This window comes from Drosophila mauritiana, chromosome 2L (assembly GCF_004382145.1).
Source record: "Drosophila mauritiana strain mau12 chromosome 2L, ASM438214v1, whole genome shotgun sequence".
Classification (NCBI taxonomy): domain Eukaryota; kingdom Metazoa; phylum Arthropoda; class Insecta; order Diptera; family Drosophilidae; genus Drosophila; species Drosophila mauritiana.
The window spans coordinates 2,506,651-2,524,817 of NC_046667.1; the positions used below are offsets into that span (position 1 = coordinate 2,506,651).

The 18,167-nt window shown below is 43.2% G+C and overlaps 1 protein-coding gene across 1 annotated transcript; it reads right to left on the reverse strand.

Annotated features, from left to right (window-relative positions):
• Window positions 1–10,134: 10,134 nt before the first annotated feature.
• On the reverse strand, window positions 10,135–12,057 carry LOC117150715 (WD repeat-containing protein 82). Its single transcript, XM_033317730.1, has 2 exons — window positions 11,736–12,057; window positions 10,135–11,512 (listed from the first exon to the last, which is right to left on the reverse strand). Exons 1-2 carry the CDS (start codon window positions 11,988–11,990, stop codon window positions 10,580–10,582), a joined length of 1,188 nt encoding a protein of 395 aa, XP_033173621.1. The 5' UTR covers window positions 11,991–12,057; the 3' UTR covers window positions 10,135–10,579.
• Between the last annotated feature and the right edge of the window lie 6,110 nt (window positions 12,058–18,167).

The following is an 18,167-nucleotide window of genomic DNA, read 5'->3' on the forward strand; positions in this document are numbered from 1 at the left end:
ATACTAGAGAACGAACCACCACAAATGGGTAAAAATAATTGAAATTATGCATAGAATCAAGTGGAAATAAACATTTTTCACTTTCAATGAAATAGAGTTTATGTTTATTGATTTCACCTAGTCAAATAGAAATTATTACAAATTAAACGGGGCCGATCGAAATGGACACATATGGACATGCAATCATAATGTAAAGGCACATTCTACCAACAAATACCATGGAAATTGCGTAATTAAATTAAGTTTTGTGTGGGAATTAGCGCAGCTGGCAATCAAAAGTATGAAAAATGCAGTTTATTTAAGGCAGTCATGGTTGAACACTTTGCACTCATCAAACTGATGAGTGCGCTAGATTAAAATGCATCAATTCAATAATTAATTTACATGAATAAATAATACAACATTATGGCTCTATGTAAAAGATAATATAGATTTATATTTTGGAAAATTAGTATAAGTATGACATCCTCTACAAGTATAAAATTTGTCTGCATTTATCACAATATACTCGTTTTATCGGATGATTTACATTTCGTTTTCGGTGTACGCACTCAGGCATTAAATATTAATTGGCAAAGAAAATCATTTGATTAAAATTCCATTCCTGCTATAAAATGTTTCATATTTTGTTGAATATTAAAATCCCATTTCCTTATGAACTTTAAAAAACTTTGCTATGCATTTAAATATTGTTCTGTGGTGAATGAAAGCGTAATCTTGTTAACCTACCAAACTCTATCTAAATTAAAATCATCATGGCCCAATGTTCAACAAGTTGTGACAGCGAAGTTTTTGTGCTTTCGCTTTCGCCTCTGCATTCTAAATCAGGTCCTGCAGGACGGCATCCTCCACATCCCGCCGCATTAATGCAGCAGTGTGTAAACACAGGCGGGCAGACAGGCGCCGGGCTCCTTGGCTAAACATTTATTTGTTTATTTACCGCTCGCAGCTCCAGTTCACAACGCCAGGCACGTCAGCAATGTCAACGTCAGGAGCTACCAGAGACCGCGGCTTTGGACCGCAAAGCATTTTCCTGCTGGCGCCGCAGGATATGCCACGAAATGACAACGGAGGAGGAAAACCAAGAAGGACATTTCGGTAAATCCAGGCTAATGCTTTTCAATATCAGCTGGAAACGTGCGGCGCCCTAACACGAACATGAAATATTGGCAGCCCAAAATTAATCGACAAAGAAGTAAAGAACAATTCAAAATTACCTTTGAAAGGTTTAAGGTTTATTTTAAACTTAAACTACTTGTTTTCTTAATTTATGAACTCGCCTGTCGCCTGCCTCTTTCAGACAGGCTGTTTCACAGCAAACTTTATAGACGAACTGGCTTTCTTGGCTCTGAATACCTGTTCACATATTTTAGCCATACTCTCTGGCGCCGCAATTCAATTAAAATTTGCTGGAAAACTCATTAGGCGAGTCAAGCGACCATAAAGTTGTCAACTATTCCCGGCAAACCGCAAGCGGGCGCACACTACGTATACGTAATAATATTCTGAAATTGCACTCAATTGGTTCGTTATGAGGCCCGAGGTGTCAGACGGAGCCCATTCTCCAGCCACTCCGCCCCTATTCATCAGGCTCCCCATACTCCGCCATTTTACTTCCTAACTTCCACTTCCTGCTGCCACTTCCCACCCAGCAAAGATGGATATTGTCGCTTGGCAATTTGAAAAACCTGCCGCTAACAAGAAAATCGAACACCTTCAGGCAATTGTGGGCGTGTGTGTGTGAGTGGGTGTGGGTGTGGGTGTGAGAGCGTGGATGTGCTTGGGCACGTGTGTGCGTGCGAGGACATCAACCCTTGACAACTTTGCCTTACCAGACAATTTTGTAAAGTTCTCTTTTCTATGCTTCCTTCGCTTTCCACTGCACTCGAAAAAGTATTTCAACACCTTTTGAAGCAATTTTTAATTTATTAATGATTAATTGACTAACAGGCATTGTTATCTGGGTCTGATAACATTATTTTTCCTACGCTCAGAAATGTATTATAGTAATTAATTTTCTTAAATGCATTTGAGTGAGTCCTTTTTTTAACTGTACGATCTGAACGTTTTCGTCGTCTGAACTTATCGAAAGAGTTAGACGAACATGAGGCGAACTAGCGTGCTGACACACACACACACACACACACAAGCAGCCATTGATAACTATATTAGTAGACTTTAGTATGTCATGAGTTTCAGTTCGCCGCTTATCGACATGCTCACACATTGAGCTGCCTTCCCTTTATACTTATTTTTTATTTTTCCTGATAATTACTAAACGTTTTTATTGCGGCGACAACTTGATAAAAAGGCAGAGGGAACCGCCCAGAATATTAGCCCTGCTTTCAGAATTTATGCTAATGGTTTCCCAACGCCTTTTGGGGCAACCTTTTTTTTGGGGCCCAAATTTATTTGCTGCCTTCACCCTGGCGGCCCTTTCAATATGCACGATAATAATTTTATAGTGTTAAATGGGCCACAACAACATTGGCCCACGAACAGCCAAAAGAAACCCTTTTCGAGTCGTTACAGGACATTAACTTTTGTGCCAACGGACGCAATTTGGTTCCGACAAAACGCTAAGCATATTTTCTTATCACACACTCCCACACTTGCAGAAACATATTTCGCCCGGTTCAGCCCACATAAATCATCTGAAATGCTAATTAACCGCCCAGGTCTCCTGGGAAACGGACCCCACCACTCCAGATTAAGGTATCCCAGCTCGCGCGTTTCTTATACCAAAAGTGGGGAGAACACTCACGCTGCTGGGAAATTCGAGCTCGTATTCCATTCAGAGGAAATCTACGCTTTGCTGCTGCTACTCAGAAAATGATTTGCACTTTGTTGGCCAATTGTTTTGTCGACCGGCGTCCTCCCGACTTGTCGATGTAATTTAATTTGACAGCTCAAAATTCGCAATTTGCATTGGAATTGCCAGGGGCCAATTGGCAGGAACAGCGCAAAGTTGAAAGTAAATCCGGAAAATCGCTTTTACATACAAATAATGAAAATGACATCAGCAGCGCGACCGCGAGGGAAAATGGAAAGTGGAAAATGGAATGTTGAGTGCAAAAATTACGCGACCCGTGCGTGACTGAAAATCATTGGAAAATAACAGAGGGAAAGCTGTGTCGAATCTGAGGAAAAATTCAATACTTAAATCTTGTATTAGAATTAATAAAATTAATAAAAAACTAAACTACTTTCTTTGAGGTAATATGCAATAATTCACTATCTTAGAATATATCGATATTGATATTGATTTATCTTTTCAATTCATTAGATACATACCACTGTGCAGCCAATCTGCATTAGAGCCAGCTGTTTGGAGCTTCGTGTTTGGAGCTTGGGGCAGCGCGGCTCATTAAGGAGCCATCAGGCATCCGGTGGTGAGTCCTTGCCGAGCAACAGTCGATGTTCTGATCCGGGCCCCACCCCTGCCCCAACCGAAGGCTCCACTGTTCGTGTAACAGGAGTGCATGAAATGGCACAAGAACGCAATGAGTGAAGTGCTAGCAAGTGCAGAATCGGCGAACTGACGATGGTCATGTGTTTTATGCAAATTCAATTGTTTCCTGTTGCATTGCAAATTGTTTGCCACTGGCAATCGCAATCGATGCCGATTCCCCTCCCCCCGCCGGCGATGGATATGCATTTGTTGCATGGTTCGCAACTGAATGGGTGGCAGGATACAAAAGGAAGGGCTGAGTGCGAAACGCCGTGTGCCCGAAGCTGCCACTCAAGAGATGCGTCTGCATTAATGAAGTCGCCATCAACGGCGGAAGACAGCTGCGCTTCAGGGAATCGCGGGGGCAGAGGTCACGGACTTTGAATAAGTCATTTCGAACATTGTAGGCAGTCTTTCATTGAGCATTGGCCTCTCAATGGAAAAAAGGTTTTAAGCTGTTAAAAAATGAATCATTTTATCAACAACTTAAGTTAAGACAACCATTCTTAAGTGCTAAGCAATTGAAATGAATCAAATTAACTAACTAATAAAACATAATGTGCTGCTTACTAATAAATGCATTTTAAATTAGCTGCTACCAGCTGTTCATACTCTTTTCTAGTTCAACAAGCGTTTGCACTGCAGGATTAAATCATAAAGTTTTTATTTGACGCACCCACCCGCTAGTTTACCCGCCGCAAAATCTGTGTGCCAACAGCAGCGCCGAACGACAAACAGAAACCGAGCAAACAAATTAAGCGGCAATGACATGCAAGTTTAGACGCTCCCACAAAACACACACACAGCAATACAAGCAAACGCACACACACACTCTCGCACTCAGGACACCACACACTCACACTAGCACGCGCACTCGCACTCCCATAACTCTGATGCCGCAATTTATAAATGCCACTTGCGACTCCTTCCACTTGCGTGTGCTTGACAATTTGCATACAAATGTGTACACAAAATAATACCTGCCAATAAAAATAATTGACAACTGACAGTAAAAATAAACAATGCCACACACGCACACACACATCTGTGCTTTGTGCGTTGTTGGTAGGGCGAAAGCAGAGCAAACATTTAATAAAATATGTGTATTCAGCCAGGATGCACAAAAAGCCTGGGAAAACTTTAAGCAGCTGTCAGATTGATTGGGCAAGTATTTTCGAGTGGTGAGGGGACTTGCGGAGGGAGCTCAAGTGGCTTATGCCTAATAAAGTTGACATCAGCACCTTGATTGGAATACATGAGACGTGATATTCATTTTAAACAGATTACATTCGAAGCTGCAGAGGAAATGAGTGTGGGTATGAATGTTTTATAATAACAAGATATCAAAGTGGATATTCATAAATATGCTATTACTTCCTGGTTAAAAAGTTCCCCACATAAATAACTTAATTAAACAAATAGTCCTGCTTTATATCAAATGGAATATCGCATGTTAGGAACGGCTAGCTCAGCTTTTAATACTTTTTACTATCGTGTGTCAAGATGCCACGCCCACTCCTACGCCCTAACCACCTTCATAGCCACATAATCCACCCATCTCCCCTTTCCACAGAGTTACTGGCAATTATGCTTGCCTCTGCCTTTTGTGCACAGCAAAAAGCGCACTTCATTTGCCGCGCACAACAAGCAAAGCCCACATGCGTACACTGAGAAAAAATGAAGTATTTCAAAGCCTCCGAAATATAGCTATTCGCAGCCAAATTTCATTAATAATAATCCCATTTATATATCCATTTATTTTACATCAGTTTGCTGTTAGTTTTTCCTTCAGTGTACTCACCATCCACTACATTCCACCCTTCGACCACGCCCACATCGGCTTTAGTTCACTCTACTAGCCATTTTCTTTGCGCATTAAAGTTAACAAATAAGGCTTAAAAACTGATTGCGTGTGCGCGTGTCACGCCTCCACAGTGCCACGCCCACTTAAGCCCCCCTATTTAAATAAATATATCTGTGCTTCGTGGATTCTTTTAATTAGCTTATGCAAGCTTTAATTGAAATATTTTAAACTGCCACACAATTGTTTCCATCGAAGTTGAAACGATACCCAGTAATTAATTGTATTAAGTCGAATACCATGTATCGTATTTTTTTCTAACCAAAATTAATGGCATTTTCGGAGAGTAATTAATTAGAGCATGGGGAAATGGATGTCCCAACAACCGAAAACTGACACGGTGCCACGTTGCCTGGTAATTGACAAGCCATTATTGTAATTAAAATAACTCATACGCAGCGGTGTCCCAGTCGGAAAACGAAAGTGGGCGTCTGCCCCGCATAAATCATGATGCGCTCGCGGTCGTCACTTGTAGCTCTGAATTTATTTATGCAAAACAAACCGAGACCTTTGCCATTCCGCTCGCCACTCGTTTTGATTTCTGCGGTCAGAATAATTGTCGCTTAGGTAATAAAATTTGATTTACTCTGCAACACCCATCCTCCAGTCTGTTTTTAATGGCCACTGCGAACTCTGACAGCGCTGCCGCAAAACCAACTTCAAAGCATTCAAATTCCGAAATGTCCAACAAATGCTCCCACTCTCCTGTGGGCAATAAAAGCGGCGGAAAAATGTAAAATAAAATAACCATTTAGTAAAGTGGGCTAAAAGAGCTCTTCTTCACAGGATTTTATGTGGCTCTAATAGTCAAAATATCTGTGCAGCATACAAGGCAATTGTCTAATGATACTATTATTTATTATTATTTTAGAATATATTTAAAAATTCAAATGAAAATCATAGATGTGGCATTGCCCACTGTGGCCCAAACTAGTGGTGTTCAAAATTTGCTGGCTCACAATGTAATGGCCAGAACATCGTCAATATCAATAGCTGTCCGGTGTGATAAATGCAGCAAGTGCGGCAAAAACCGCAGCAAGCAGCGAAAGCAGAATTCAATTAAAAAATACTTTCTGGCATTATTTAATGCGGCAACATTTGTTACCCACCGAAGCCGGGCAAAATCACTGCATCACCGCCAACTGGGGGAAAAATCGCATTAAAAGCCTGCGGAAAGAAAACAAAAGCAACAATCCCTTTGCTTTTCCGCATTTCCTTCTTGTTTTGGCCCGATTTTTCGCTTTCTTTCTTTTTTTTCTGGCCGTGTTTTGCTTTGTTACCCAAAGCGCATTTTTCACTTAGCTGGCAGTTTTGCTGGCTCGTCTCTTCTCCGACGGGCTTTGTTTGCGTCTGTTTTCCGCGCTGGCCAATCACGCATCTGGCCAAAGCCCAGTCCCGGCCCAAACTGGCCCAAACCGGCAGATAAGGCCCGCAACAGCGCCAAAGCCAGAACACAAAGAGCGGGAGCAGCGGGGAGAACGCAGAACACAGGGCCAGTAACAACAAAATCGAATGCAATTTATTTTCTAGTTACTGTTAAGCTGATTGCAACTGCGATGCTGATGGCGAGGACGATACCGATCCGATGTCCTCCAAGCCTCCAACGCTTCGGCTGCTGGCTCTTACACGGAAACAAATACCGTAAGTATCTTAAAAAGTATCATATTACTACTATTACTGTTATTAGTTTGTGGTCTTAACGGCACATACGAGTATACTGAAAGGTTTGTTACTCAAATTGAAGCCAATTGAAATAGTAGTTATATATCAAAAGAATTTTCCTAGTGTAAACTCTAGTCCTGGGAAATCCTTTGATCTGCACCTGCTTTCCCTAGTCCTTTTTGACCCCCATAACTCTGCAGTGGACGCGAAAAAAAAACTTGGCAGCCGCGAGCTTGCTTTTAAAGGCCAAAAGCGTCACTTAAAAGCGAATCAACACAGTACAAATGCCTTTTGGCATTGGAGTTGGTCGACGAAGTTCAGGAACTATATATCTTTAGGTCAGCAAATACTTCTGTACTGATCCAGAACAATTGAAGTGTTTCAGTTTATACCCCTTCATATTACCAAGAAAGCTCAACTTTAAATTCAATACCAGTTCTTGAAACTAGTTCAGTTTATCTCATCTCTGATTTTTTGACCACCCAGCTGACAAAGCCGAACGCAAAAATTCCAATTTAAGCGTCGTGTCAAAATGGCAAATCAAAGTTTAGGGTTCCCGGGTCCGCAACTTTCACAGAGTGTTTGTATGAAAATTGCTTGATTGAATGCCTGATTGAGTGACTGACAACTGGCTGTCAGCGATGGAGGCGCACACATAGCGGCCAGAATGGACAATTGCCAAATCGCCCCAATTGTCCCCACACCCGGATTCAAGTGGTTCTGAGGTACGGAAAGGAAAAGGGTGAACCGAATGGTCGGTTAATTTGGGGCAATCAGAGGGCAAATTGAACCCACAGCCATCTCAGAAACTGCTGTAGTTTCGTCACTTTTATGACACCGATTTGGGGTAGTACTACAATTGCAGAAGGGATCAACCCATGATGCATATTGATCCAACAGAGTTCTCGTTGCCTTTGCCTCAGGCAGCCAAAATGGAACTCACAATCCCCACAGTTTATGCAAATACATTTTCGGATTGATTGGCTAGACAAACCGAATTACAGGCAGAGAAAATCTATACGAAAGATATAGGGTAGGGTTTGAATTAAATATATGCTAATTTAAAACCAGGGAAACAAAAACATGAGTTATATCATAAACGAGGGCCTACCCTATAATTTTCCAGGTTCTGCAACACGTAACGGGTACTTGCCACACGATCGTATCTTGCAACTCCGATACGGGGGTACTTCAGCTCAGGACCTCCAGCCATTAACACGTGCTATTCTGGCCGAGGGTGAAGTCCACTCCTGATTTGCTGTCAAACGCTTTCGAGGGGAACAACATGCATGTAATTGTGTCGCCAGGACAGCCTAATCCGTAGCCAGTGGCCACTTTTGCTGCTGCTACTTAAAAATCCACTTAATCCCTGCGCCTTATAAAAATAACAAAAGCGGCGCAGAGAAGCAGGAAAGTACAAATCTGGGGAACTGAAAAAGTAGAGCCCAGCTTAGCCCCTTGCTCTGACGTATTCAAACTGCAAGTCGATTGTTATTTTTACGCCAACGGCGGAAATAGACATCCTGCCTCGCGTCCTGCGAACAAAAAAAGAAACTTTAGCACAACTTTTGTGGAAAGCGCGGATGGGAAAACGAGGAAATGGCAAAGGAAAAGCCGGCAAGTCAATGTCGGCTGAAGGAGTAAATTTTGTGCGGCAGTTGGCCAAAGTTTTTCCCCCGACTGGGCATGCTATATGCTGTACAGCAGGACCTTGCCATTATTGAAAGTGCCCGTTGAGTAATTTAAAAGTTAGCCCCCGGGTCTCAACTCGCAGTCGCCCATTGAACCAGCCGAGGTATCGGGGTCAAATTGATTCTTAATAATAACAAGAAATCAGACTTTAAATCATGTGCCTGTGCAGGGCAAACTTGTTGTTTCCGCTTTGCCGATGCATGCAACCGATTGCCTCTCAAGTACATAAATTCCTCAATAATTTCAGCTCGCCAAAAGTTTTTCTTTCGCTTTGTATTTCATAAAAAAAGGCCAGCACACTAGGGCAATATTGGCTTAACACAGGTTGGAGATGGGAAAGTGGCGGAAGTATAAAGTATTCGTATTTAAGTATAAAGAAATAAATATTGCTGTATAATAAAAAAAAAATTATATACCATTTTAATAATCGCTTCAGTCGTGACACGAGCGAAACTAGTCACCCATCTCTAGCAATCGCTTTTCCAATTCGATTGCCCCAAAACAAGATTAGTGTTTGGGGCCAACGAAATCCGCTTTTATTACCAAACGCATTAAATATTCTTGCGTCATTGGACAAAAGCCCGTCCTGGGAAAAGGAATTTGTGGTGCGTGGCGATGAATATATAGCACTGGGAATCTGGAGAAGGGCAAAGGACTGTAGGCGACTATGTGTCGGGGCCATTTGGGATTTGTTTTACAATTTAGTCACGCGCTTGGCTCGTTTCTTTTTACGTTTCGTGCCCACCTTTTTAATTAATTTCTCCTTTCACATTCGCCGCTCTTGCCAAGTCGTGAAAGCCATTTACCCGCTTCAAAGGATGCTCGTTAGGGATCTCTGGTGCGCTAATGGCGATGTCCATGCAAATCAAAATGGCGACACGGCTACTTCCGTTTCCGGCGCGCACTTTGCAGTGGGTGCACGGGTTCCCCGGCTCCAACTTAATCCTTCTTCCCGCACATTTGTCGCATGCGTTAATTTATGTTTGCCTAGTTTCAGTTTCAGTTGCTGCTCCCAACTTTGGCACTTAATTAGCATAATGAGAGCTTCTCGGCTGCCGTTGCCATTGTCCTGTTTGCTGTTTTCCCTGCTGCAACACCCAAAACGAAACTCCTTCAGCAGGAGTGCATTTAGCTAGTTTGTTGACTTTTCGAGTGTCTGGCAGTTGCACACTTACGGCCAAACTTTGATCAAACACTGAAGATTTCATCTGCTAAACAATGCCGCAGCATTAAAGTATTAAGGCCTGAAAAAGTAATTAAGGTACGAAAGCCCTATTCATTCTGAAATTCACATCAGCAGCCATCTGGAATGAAATATACTCAAATTGCATCACTTTTCTCATAGCTTATACGAATTGACCTCAAATATGTTATATCCTCCTGAATAAACCAGCACGTACGTAGTTTTAGCCACATATTAGGCCAACTTAAGTACGACTTGCATTTGACTGAGGTCCTTAGTCTGTGCATTCAAAACTTCATAACGCCCAAGAAAGTTTAGAAGCATCCATCCACATGTTCAATTGGAGTTACAACTTCACAAACTTGAGCGGCAAAATGTTTGTTTTTTTGGTGCTTTTCGGCAAAAGATTTCATTAATATTAAAAGAGGGGGGAACTCTTTATGACCGCAGAAACTAAATGAAACGCTTGTCAGAAAGCTGCAGGAGAACATATACACACAGCCGAAACTTGGCCAAAAGTTTGCCCACCACACCACGAACTCCTTTTCGGAGTCGAACGCAGCCAGCTGTGCAATTTGCTGGCAAAACTCAACAATTTGTGTCTCAAAAGCATAAGGACTGGCCAGGAAGTTTGGGTGATCCCCCGCTGCGAGTTGGTCTGCAAACTTTTGGCCAGCAGCCAGCTGATGAACAACCCTTGCTTTTATTCTACCAAGAGATCGGTACACATTTAGTCATCGGTTATTTCGCCATCTTCCGTGGAGTCCTTATTGACCAGGGCATTGGTGAGATCCACTATTGGTTCTTCGGTGCAAGCCCTCTTTCTGTTCAGTGCCTTTATTTTCCATTCCGTGTCAATTTTGGGCTTGGGCATAGGAATCTTCCTGGGAGTCTTGTCAGGCTGCATCTGTATATTTTCGTCCGTAAAGGAGATAGTTTCGCCCGGCTTTAGGTGTTTCACCCAATCGTAAACTCCATTCGCCATGGGCATCCAGAACGCGAGCAGCCAGTCGCTGCTCACAAACATGGTGGCTCTCGGATTGAAGCGTATGCATCGAACAGGACCCACATTGTTGCCCTTAAGGACTGCCACAGGAAATCCATCGGCAGCGCGCCAAATGTGAATCCTGCCATTATGCGCTCCCGAAAGGATGAACTGCGAGTCCGGCGTGTAAGTGGCATCCAATGGCAGCCGTACCTTATTCGAATAGCCCGTAAATGACTGTTGGTAGGTACCATCAATGGGCGAGACACTGAAGCACCAGGAGTGGTCCGTACTCAGCAGCAGGCTCTTCCCGTTGGGAGCGAACTGTAACTGCGTCCAATTGGCCTTGGCGTCCACCTGGTATACGAACTTCTGGGCCGGCTTCTCGCGCAGCATCCTTACATCGTGGATCTGGATGGCTTCCGTACCCGAACTGGTGGCCAGGAACAAGCCGGCAGGATCAAAGGCGCACAGTGGCCGGCGCAGATTGTTTATGCGGTGTGTGTGAGTTTCGGCCCGAATGTCCCACATGTAAACCTGATCATCCCGCCCGGCACTGATGAACACATTCTCGCTTCCAGGCTGAGAGGCCAGCCTATTGATAGTCTTCGCATGGCCCCCGAAAACTCGAACGCAGTGGCGGGTATTGAGGTCCAGGCATCGGATGGTGTAGTCATGCTGTCAATGGTAAATTTAAATATGTATAAATCTAAAATTTAAATATATAAGAACTAGAACGATTTTTAAAGTTAATGCTGCTCGCTTGGTAGTGCCATTTTATTTTGGCAATTTGTTAAATTGAAAGGCTTGCTTATCCCAGCTCTTTAGAAGCAAGCCGTGTCCTTTCTGCCCATTCACTCTGTGTATCTTGGCCCCACCGTTCCCCTTTCAAAACTCTTACCTTTGAGGTGGAGTGCAGGACGCGAGTGTCCTGCTGGACGAAGCAGGCCACGTCGGGCAGGTAGTGGCGCATGTGCACCTTGCAGAGCTCCACCTGTCGAGTGCTGCTGAAGATCGAGAGGGCGGAGTGGTCGCAGACCAGCAGGCGCAGTCCGTCCGAGGAGAACTCCATTGCAAGCGTGTGGTGGTTCCTCTCCTGGAACACCTTGGCCACCCGAAACTGGCGCATCGCGTCGTCGTTCAGCCTGATAGACATTTCCGTTAAATCTGTGCTGTGCAAAAATGAGCTTCAATTAGAATGCGAGGTTAAGGCCTGTCATTGAAATTATTTCAATATGTCATTTTGAAGTAATTCTCGAGGCTATATTGTTTTAAATTTTAAATTAAAAAATTGATGCTATCTTATCTTATCTTATCCTCGCCAACAAATGCCACTAACTTGATTTCAAGTGACTGACTTTAAAACTAAATTAAGCCGATTTGAGTTTGCCCCGGATCAAGTTGATTAAATCAAGTGTTGAACCGTCTGCCACGCCCACCGGATCGCCCACTCGCTCAGCTGGGGATGCATTTTAATTTCCTTTTCGCGACCAACTCCCAGATAGGCATGTTCCCCATCATTGCGCCTCATTAGGGCCGTGGGTGGTGGTGGGTGGTTTTGGCTGGAAATTGAAGGAAAAACTGTCTGCTGAGTTGGCAACGCAGCTCGCCCATTCGCTCCAATCTCCACTTGTTGACCAAATGCCAGCAACTTGTTATTTAGGCCGATTTGTGTCATTAGTGCAACGGAGGACCCGCTCTCCTCCAAAATATTTTCTCTGCGAAAAAAAGACCCAAAATTTAGTCTGGGCGGCAGCTGTCGAGTGGGCAAACATTTTGGCAATAATTGAGGAAAATTCTCAGAGTAGAAAGTGAACTTTTAGCCAACGAAGTTTTCTTAAGTTACTTAAGTTGCAAACAATGAAGAGTTTTTTCTAAGGGTTGTAACACTTTAATAAGCAGTTGCAGCTGTGAAAGTTGATTTTAAAATAGCAATTAATTATTGTTGTGCTTTAACTTCTGTTTCAACAAGGATTTCATGAAAAGGATTTGTCATTCGATTCCTTGTATATATTTTTTTACCAAGTCTAAGTGTTTCTTATAAGAGGTCCTTACTTCTCAAGCAGATTCAATAAGACAGAATTGGCAAGGCTGCGAAAATGTCCTTCGGTGCACCATTAAATGCGCATTTGTGCGGCGACCTCGGGCTTAGCACCTGCCCCCATCGATAGCCACGACCAGGTGATGGTGATTGCGACTGCGATTGTGGTCGAAATGGGCTGGATGACCCTGGCGACGAGGATGCGGATGCGACTTGGCCCGAAGGCAAATGTAATTGTAATGTAAGCGGAAATAAGCGACGCGAGGACACGCAGAGCTCACTCCCATCTGGCGTCGCGTTTTAATTAAAATTTATAAGCCTTGGTCGGGGATTTGGCAGCGAGCCACAGGATGTGGATGGCGGCAGGACCCGAAGGCTGGATGGCAGGACCAGGAGCGGGACGAGCTGGCACGGCGTTTTAAGCTTTTAAGTTGCGGTGGATTTGCGAGGATGCGAATCGGATTTTATGTGAAAATCAACTGCGGTGCGCATAAATTAAAAATCAGCCGCAACAACAAACAACACATTGTGGGGTTTTCCCTGGGACCCGGTGGGCGAATTATTTGTAATTAATTTGCAGTATTAGCTTTCTCGCAGAGCCACAGGTATTTGCATTGATCCCATGTGGAATAAAAAAAACCATGAAGAAGGCACAAAAAATGGGCTCTCAATTTGCGCATTTGCGGCTTTGATTGTTGAATTAAATTAAATTTATTTCAAGAGAAACAATTTCGCATTATCCTTATTATCCATTTCGATGGCTCTTGCCATTATTGTTTTCGATTAAATGTTATTAATAAAATCAATTATGATTATTGCTGTTATAAAAATTCGAATCAATAAAGCCCCAACCCCGACCATATGCGTAAATATAATTCTGTGACATTAAATGCGATATTATTTGGTTCAGAATTAAGCACCAATGCAACTTTCGTAGCCAAAAACCCCATCTTTAGATTTGTTTTCTCTTGAATGGACTAAGCTTCCATTTTAAAGTTCACGAATGTTGCGTTTGACCAGCTTCCACTCCCCACTGACCACAATTGTCAGCCATTTGGGCTGGCGGGGATTACTGTTCTCGGAGGTCTTATCATGGCACCACACGCGCTCTAAATGGGAGCTGGAAACCCAAACCGGTGGCCATTAATTGCCGCCTTTCGATTATCCTGGCGACAAATATCCATTTGGCAGCTGGCCAGTCAGGATTTCAGTTAGCCAAAAGCCCTGCTTGTTTACTAATATTCTATGTGCCATTCCCCACTGCCAGCGCACTAATTGCAATTTTAGGCACGTTCCCTGGCCATTTGCATAACACGAATTCGGCATATAATTGTTCAAAAAATAGATTCAAAGTCGCACATGCACATGTCATCGAACGTGGTGTCAAAATCCCAGAGAGATGAGTAAAAAATTCGAATTATAAAACCGTTGCTTGTTGGCCAGCGCTTTAATTGCGCCATGTTGGTTACAAATCGAAAATCCCTGCCAATGGATTTTTGTTGTTAAGCCAAAGTGCAATTTGTTGTCGAGTTTTGAATGAATTCCTTAAGAGAGCATAAATTTTACAAGCACATGGCACTGGGGGTTCGGGAATGTGAGTGGAGGGGAGTGGGGTGGAGTGGAAAGTGGGGATCGGGAATTGGGGCGTGCCCGGTGAAGTGTCAAGTTTATTACGGACTGGGGAAAGTCGACTCGGTGTCAAAATGGCAGCACGGCTAAAAATATGTGCAAATTTTTCAATTTCCAGCACTGACGTCCTGGACCCTCAGTGTGTGTGTGTGTGTGAGTGTGTGAGTGTCAGTAAATCCTGGCGACTGTGCGTTTGTCAAGCTGCCAGCAACAACAATTGCAATTCCCATACCGAAGGCGAAGTGAGTCGAAAACCAAAGCCCAAGTTCAAACACAATATCTCAAAAATGCACAGGCAACCGGCAGACCATTCAGTGGTAGTGGTGGCTTGCAAAATACACTAGCACAATAATTCGATAGGAAACTATATAAAAATATTAATATAGCACTCAATTGTGCTAATAAATAATACCAAAATCTGCTTTATGTATAAAATTTCTTTACTTACAAAACATTTATATTTTTGCTTCAAATTTAAAATCCTTGAAGTGCCATTTCTTTCGCCAGTGGTTGAATGCGTTCCTCATGCGTTGCTCAGTCGCTGCCTTGCACCTCTGGAATTGAATGGTCGAAGGCCACGCCCCTCCGAGCCGTAACAGAAGATAAATGACAGAAGTGAGCCATATCAGACACAGTCAGCAGCCAGGACGAGAACGAGGACTAGAACCAGAAACCAGCAACCGGCAACCGGCGGCTCTAACTGCTCTGCATTTGGCCCTGCAGGTCGGCCATAGAGAACACAATTTGCCATCTTGAGGCTGCAGACGTCAGCCGTCGTCAAGTGGAGTCCTTGCGTCCCCCCGCCCCTTGGTCCATGTGCCATGGTCCTTGGTCAACTTTGCATTTGATTAAAGTCGGATAGCCGCCTCTGATGAATTGCACATGTGGCAGCTCCTCGGCTCTCGCCTTTGTGCCCTTATGCCATTATCAGGCAAAGTCACGGCAGAGAGGCGTATACGTAATGCGTATTACGTATACGCACTCTCCTTGCCAATTCCCCAGCTCACCTTCACCTTTCGCTGTCCTAGAGAAGTCTCGCAATCTCAATGGCCGGGTGGGTAAAAAATTTAATTTAATATTCATACGACTGTAAAGCGCTACAAGAGTCGCAATAAATGAAACGGACAGAAAATGCTCGTTAAAAAAAGCAAAAAGGCCAGAACATAACTGCAAAAGTACATATGTATGGAATAAAAAGGAAAGTAAGAGGGGGACATCCATTTGTCGCCAAAACGAAGGTAAAATACACTTGATTTAACATCCTAATTTATTTAAATGGCATTTCAGTTTAAGCCTAACACAAATGCATTATAGCCGTTCGTAATGCACAGATATATTAGTAATTTATTTTTAGCCATGTGTACTGACTTCGTTCCAGAGGGCAACAGTAGTACACCATCACCTCGTTGGAATTCCTTCCGTAAGATCTGTCGCCCATGAATATGACACTCAGCTGCAGAGCGGGTGGTTTTTCGGTGGGATTGCGTTCCCAGAACGTCATACAAAGTAAACACGCTCCGCACTCGGCAATGACAGTGGGCATGAAAATTTATGGCTCTCGCCCCCGGAACTCCGGGCTCCAGGACTCGCGTCGCAGAGCGCCAGGCGTCGGAGTTCCGAGTCCGCGGCGCATTAAATTTGGACGGCAGGACGATGTCTGCCATGCAACGTGGCAAACTGTGGCGCTGACTAAAGTTGGAAGTGTTGGCCATGGCCAGAACGGCGGCATGCGGGCGAGAGAATTGCGAACGCAAATGGATATCCAGGAAAATGAATTCCAGCGCATGGAAGAGCTGTGAAGGATCTCCTTGCTTTATGACTTTTGTTGTTCGAAATATACACTTTTTAATATGCATAAATTGCTCACTTATTTTATTTGCTTTTATACTTCGCTAGCCGAGATACAAATAAAAAGATTCGTAATACGCTTAACAAATATGGATGAATATGGTTAAAAAAATGGTATAATCCTTGGAAGATAAACTTTTTTTAGCATTTATACTTTTCGATAGTATTATTGTAAATAATAATATTTGGCTGCCTTTATTTTGATGGCAAAAAGTTTGAATATGTGTGAATAAATTCAGCGTAAATAAAACTTTTAGCAATGCATTTAATCAAAATCATGAGGACAAAAACCTTTTTCCCATGCATGTGTATACATTTCATATCATAATAACGAGTATATGTGCCCATGTTCATGAATTTCTGCAACAGCTGAAAAATCGCACAAAAAAGTTAAGGCCTTCAGTGCTGACAGCGAATTCCGTACTGTCCCACAGTAATTGTCCTTCCTGTTGTTGTGCATTTCTGCCTGTGTGTGTGTGATGTCCTGACAGTTGCCAGTGCTCTTGACAGCATATACTTGTGTGTGTATGTATGTGTTGCCAGGGTGCGAAGTGAGAGGGTGTGTGTTTGTCTATGACAGCTCCTGCCGCGAAGCCGTTGACAGTTGTCAATGTTATTAGCGATATTAAGGAAGCACCGGAAGTCGCATGTGGCAAGTATCTCACGCACGTTTTCCATTCAAAGACACCTAAAATAAAATGATTTTTTTCTGCTATTAGTTTTGATTGGTAAGCTAAGAACTTTTCCCAGACCCCGTCAGGCATAAACTCCAATTTGACTTGAACTTTTAAGTGTCTACCATTCTTACAGAAAGCAAATTATGTTTGATCTCCCTGATGTGCATGGAAATTGAGGTCAGGCACTGTGATAATCTTGCACAAATTGTCCAAGACAGCCTTGGCCTCCCAGAGATATTACGCACTCATCCCAAGTGACTTTGGCCAGCAGATTATCTGTAAAGTTTGTAGGATATAAAAAGCAAAACAAATATCGGCAGACTGTTAATCAAGACCTTCCGGGACTCCCACACTGTCCACTCTAATTGAGTTTTGTGCGTTGACCAGTTACAATTTTCTCCTTGGCTTCGTGCAGCTTGTTTGTGTTTGTATCCAATATCTTGTGGCCGATTCCCTTGAAGTCAAACAGCATTTTCCTTATCTACGACCTCCCAAGGACCACAAAACTTCATCCGTGCTCCCCAAGCAGCATATATCCCACCATTGACTGCACACGTAGTTGCTGATTGCGAAGCAAATATTGACAAGGCCGTAGGAGCCATTCGAAATTCCCAGCCCTTTTTTTCCAGTTCTCTGTAGCGACCATTGTTGTCCAGTTAGCTGCTCTATAGGTTTTACTCGATATTCATTCGTGATATACTATCATAAAACTTTTAATGTTTAAATAAGTAACAGCATGAGCTTTATTTAAGATACCTGACTTGATATAACAATTTTATTTGGCTCAGCACATACAGTTTTCCATGTGGTGCTGGCCCCACTGTGCAAAATCCACAGAGACGCTTCTCTTATTTTTCCAGTCTGGCATATCGTGTTCCATGTTGACGCACTAGCACAAAAGCTGAAATTATATTTAAAACTCCGCCTTCCTGTCTCAGTTCTCAGTCCTCGGTCCTCCGTTGCCTTTTTCTGTTTCACTTCCTTGGCTTGCGGACGGCATGTTATTTACTTTTGTGGTCATCGTGGGCCATCCTCGGAGGCCCCCAAAAGCCCCAAAGTTATAATTCTTTAAGTTTTTATCTGCCCCACACATACTTATGGCCAGATGGAGGGGTCCTGTGGCTCGCTGGCTGCTTAA

Bases quoted from the DNA above. Each gene is read 5' to 3' on its own strand.
- LOC117150715 (XM_033317730.1), bottom strand. From the start codon at position 11,990: ATGTCTATCAGGCTGAACGACGACGCGATGCGCCAGTTTCGGGTGGCC. The intron at 11,513-11,735 runs GTAAGAGTTTTG...TACCATTGACAG, and splicing joins TCCTGCACTCCACCTCAAAG to CATGACTACACCATCCGATG.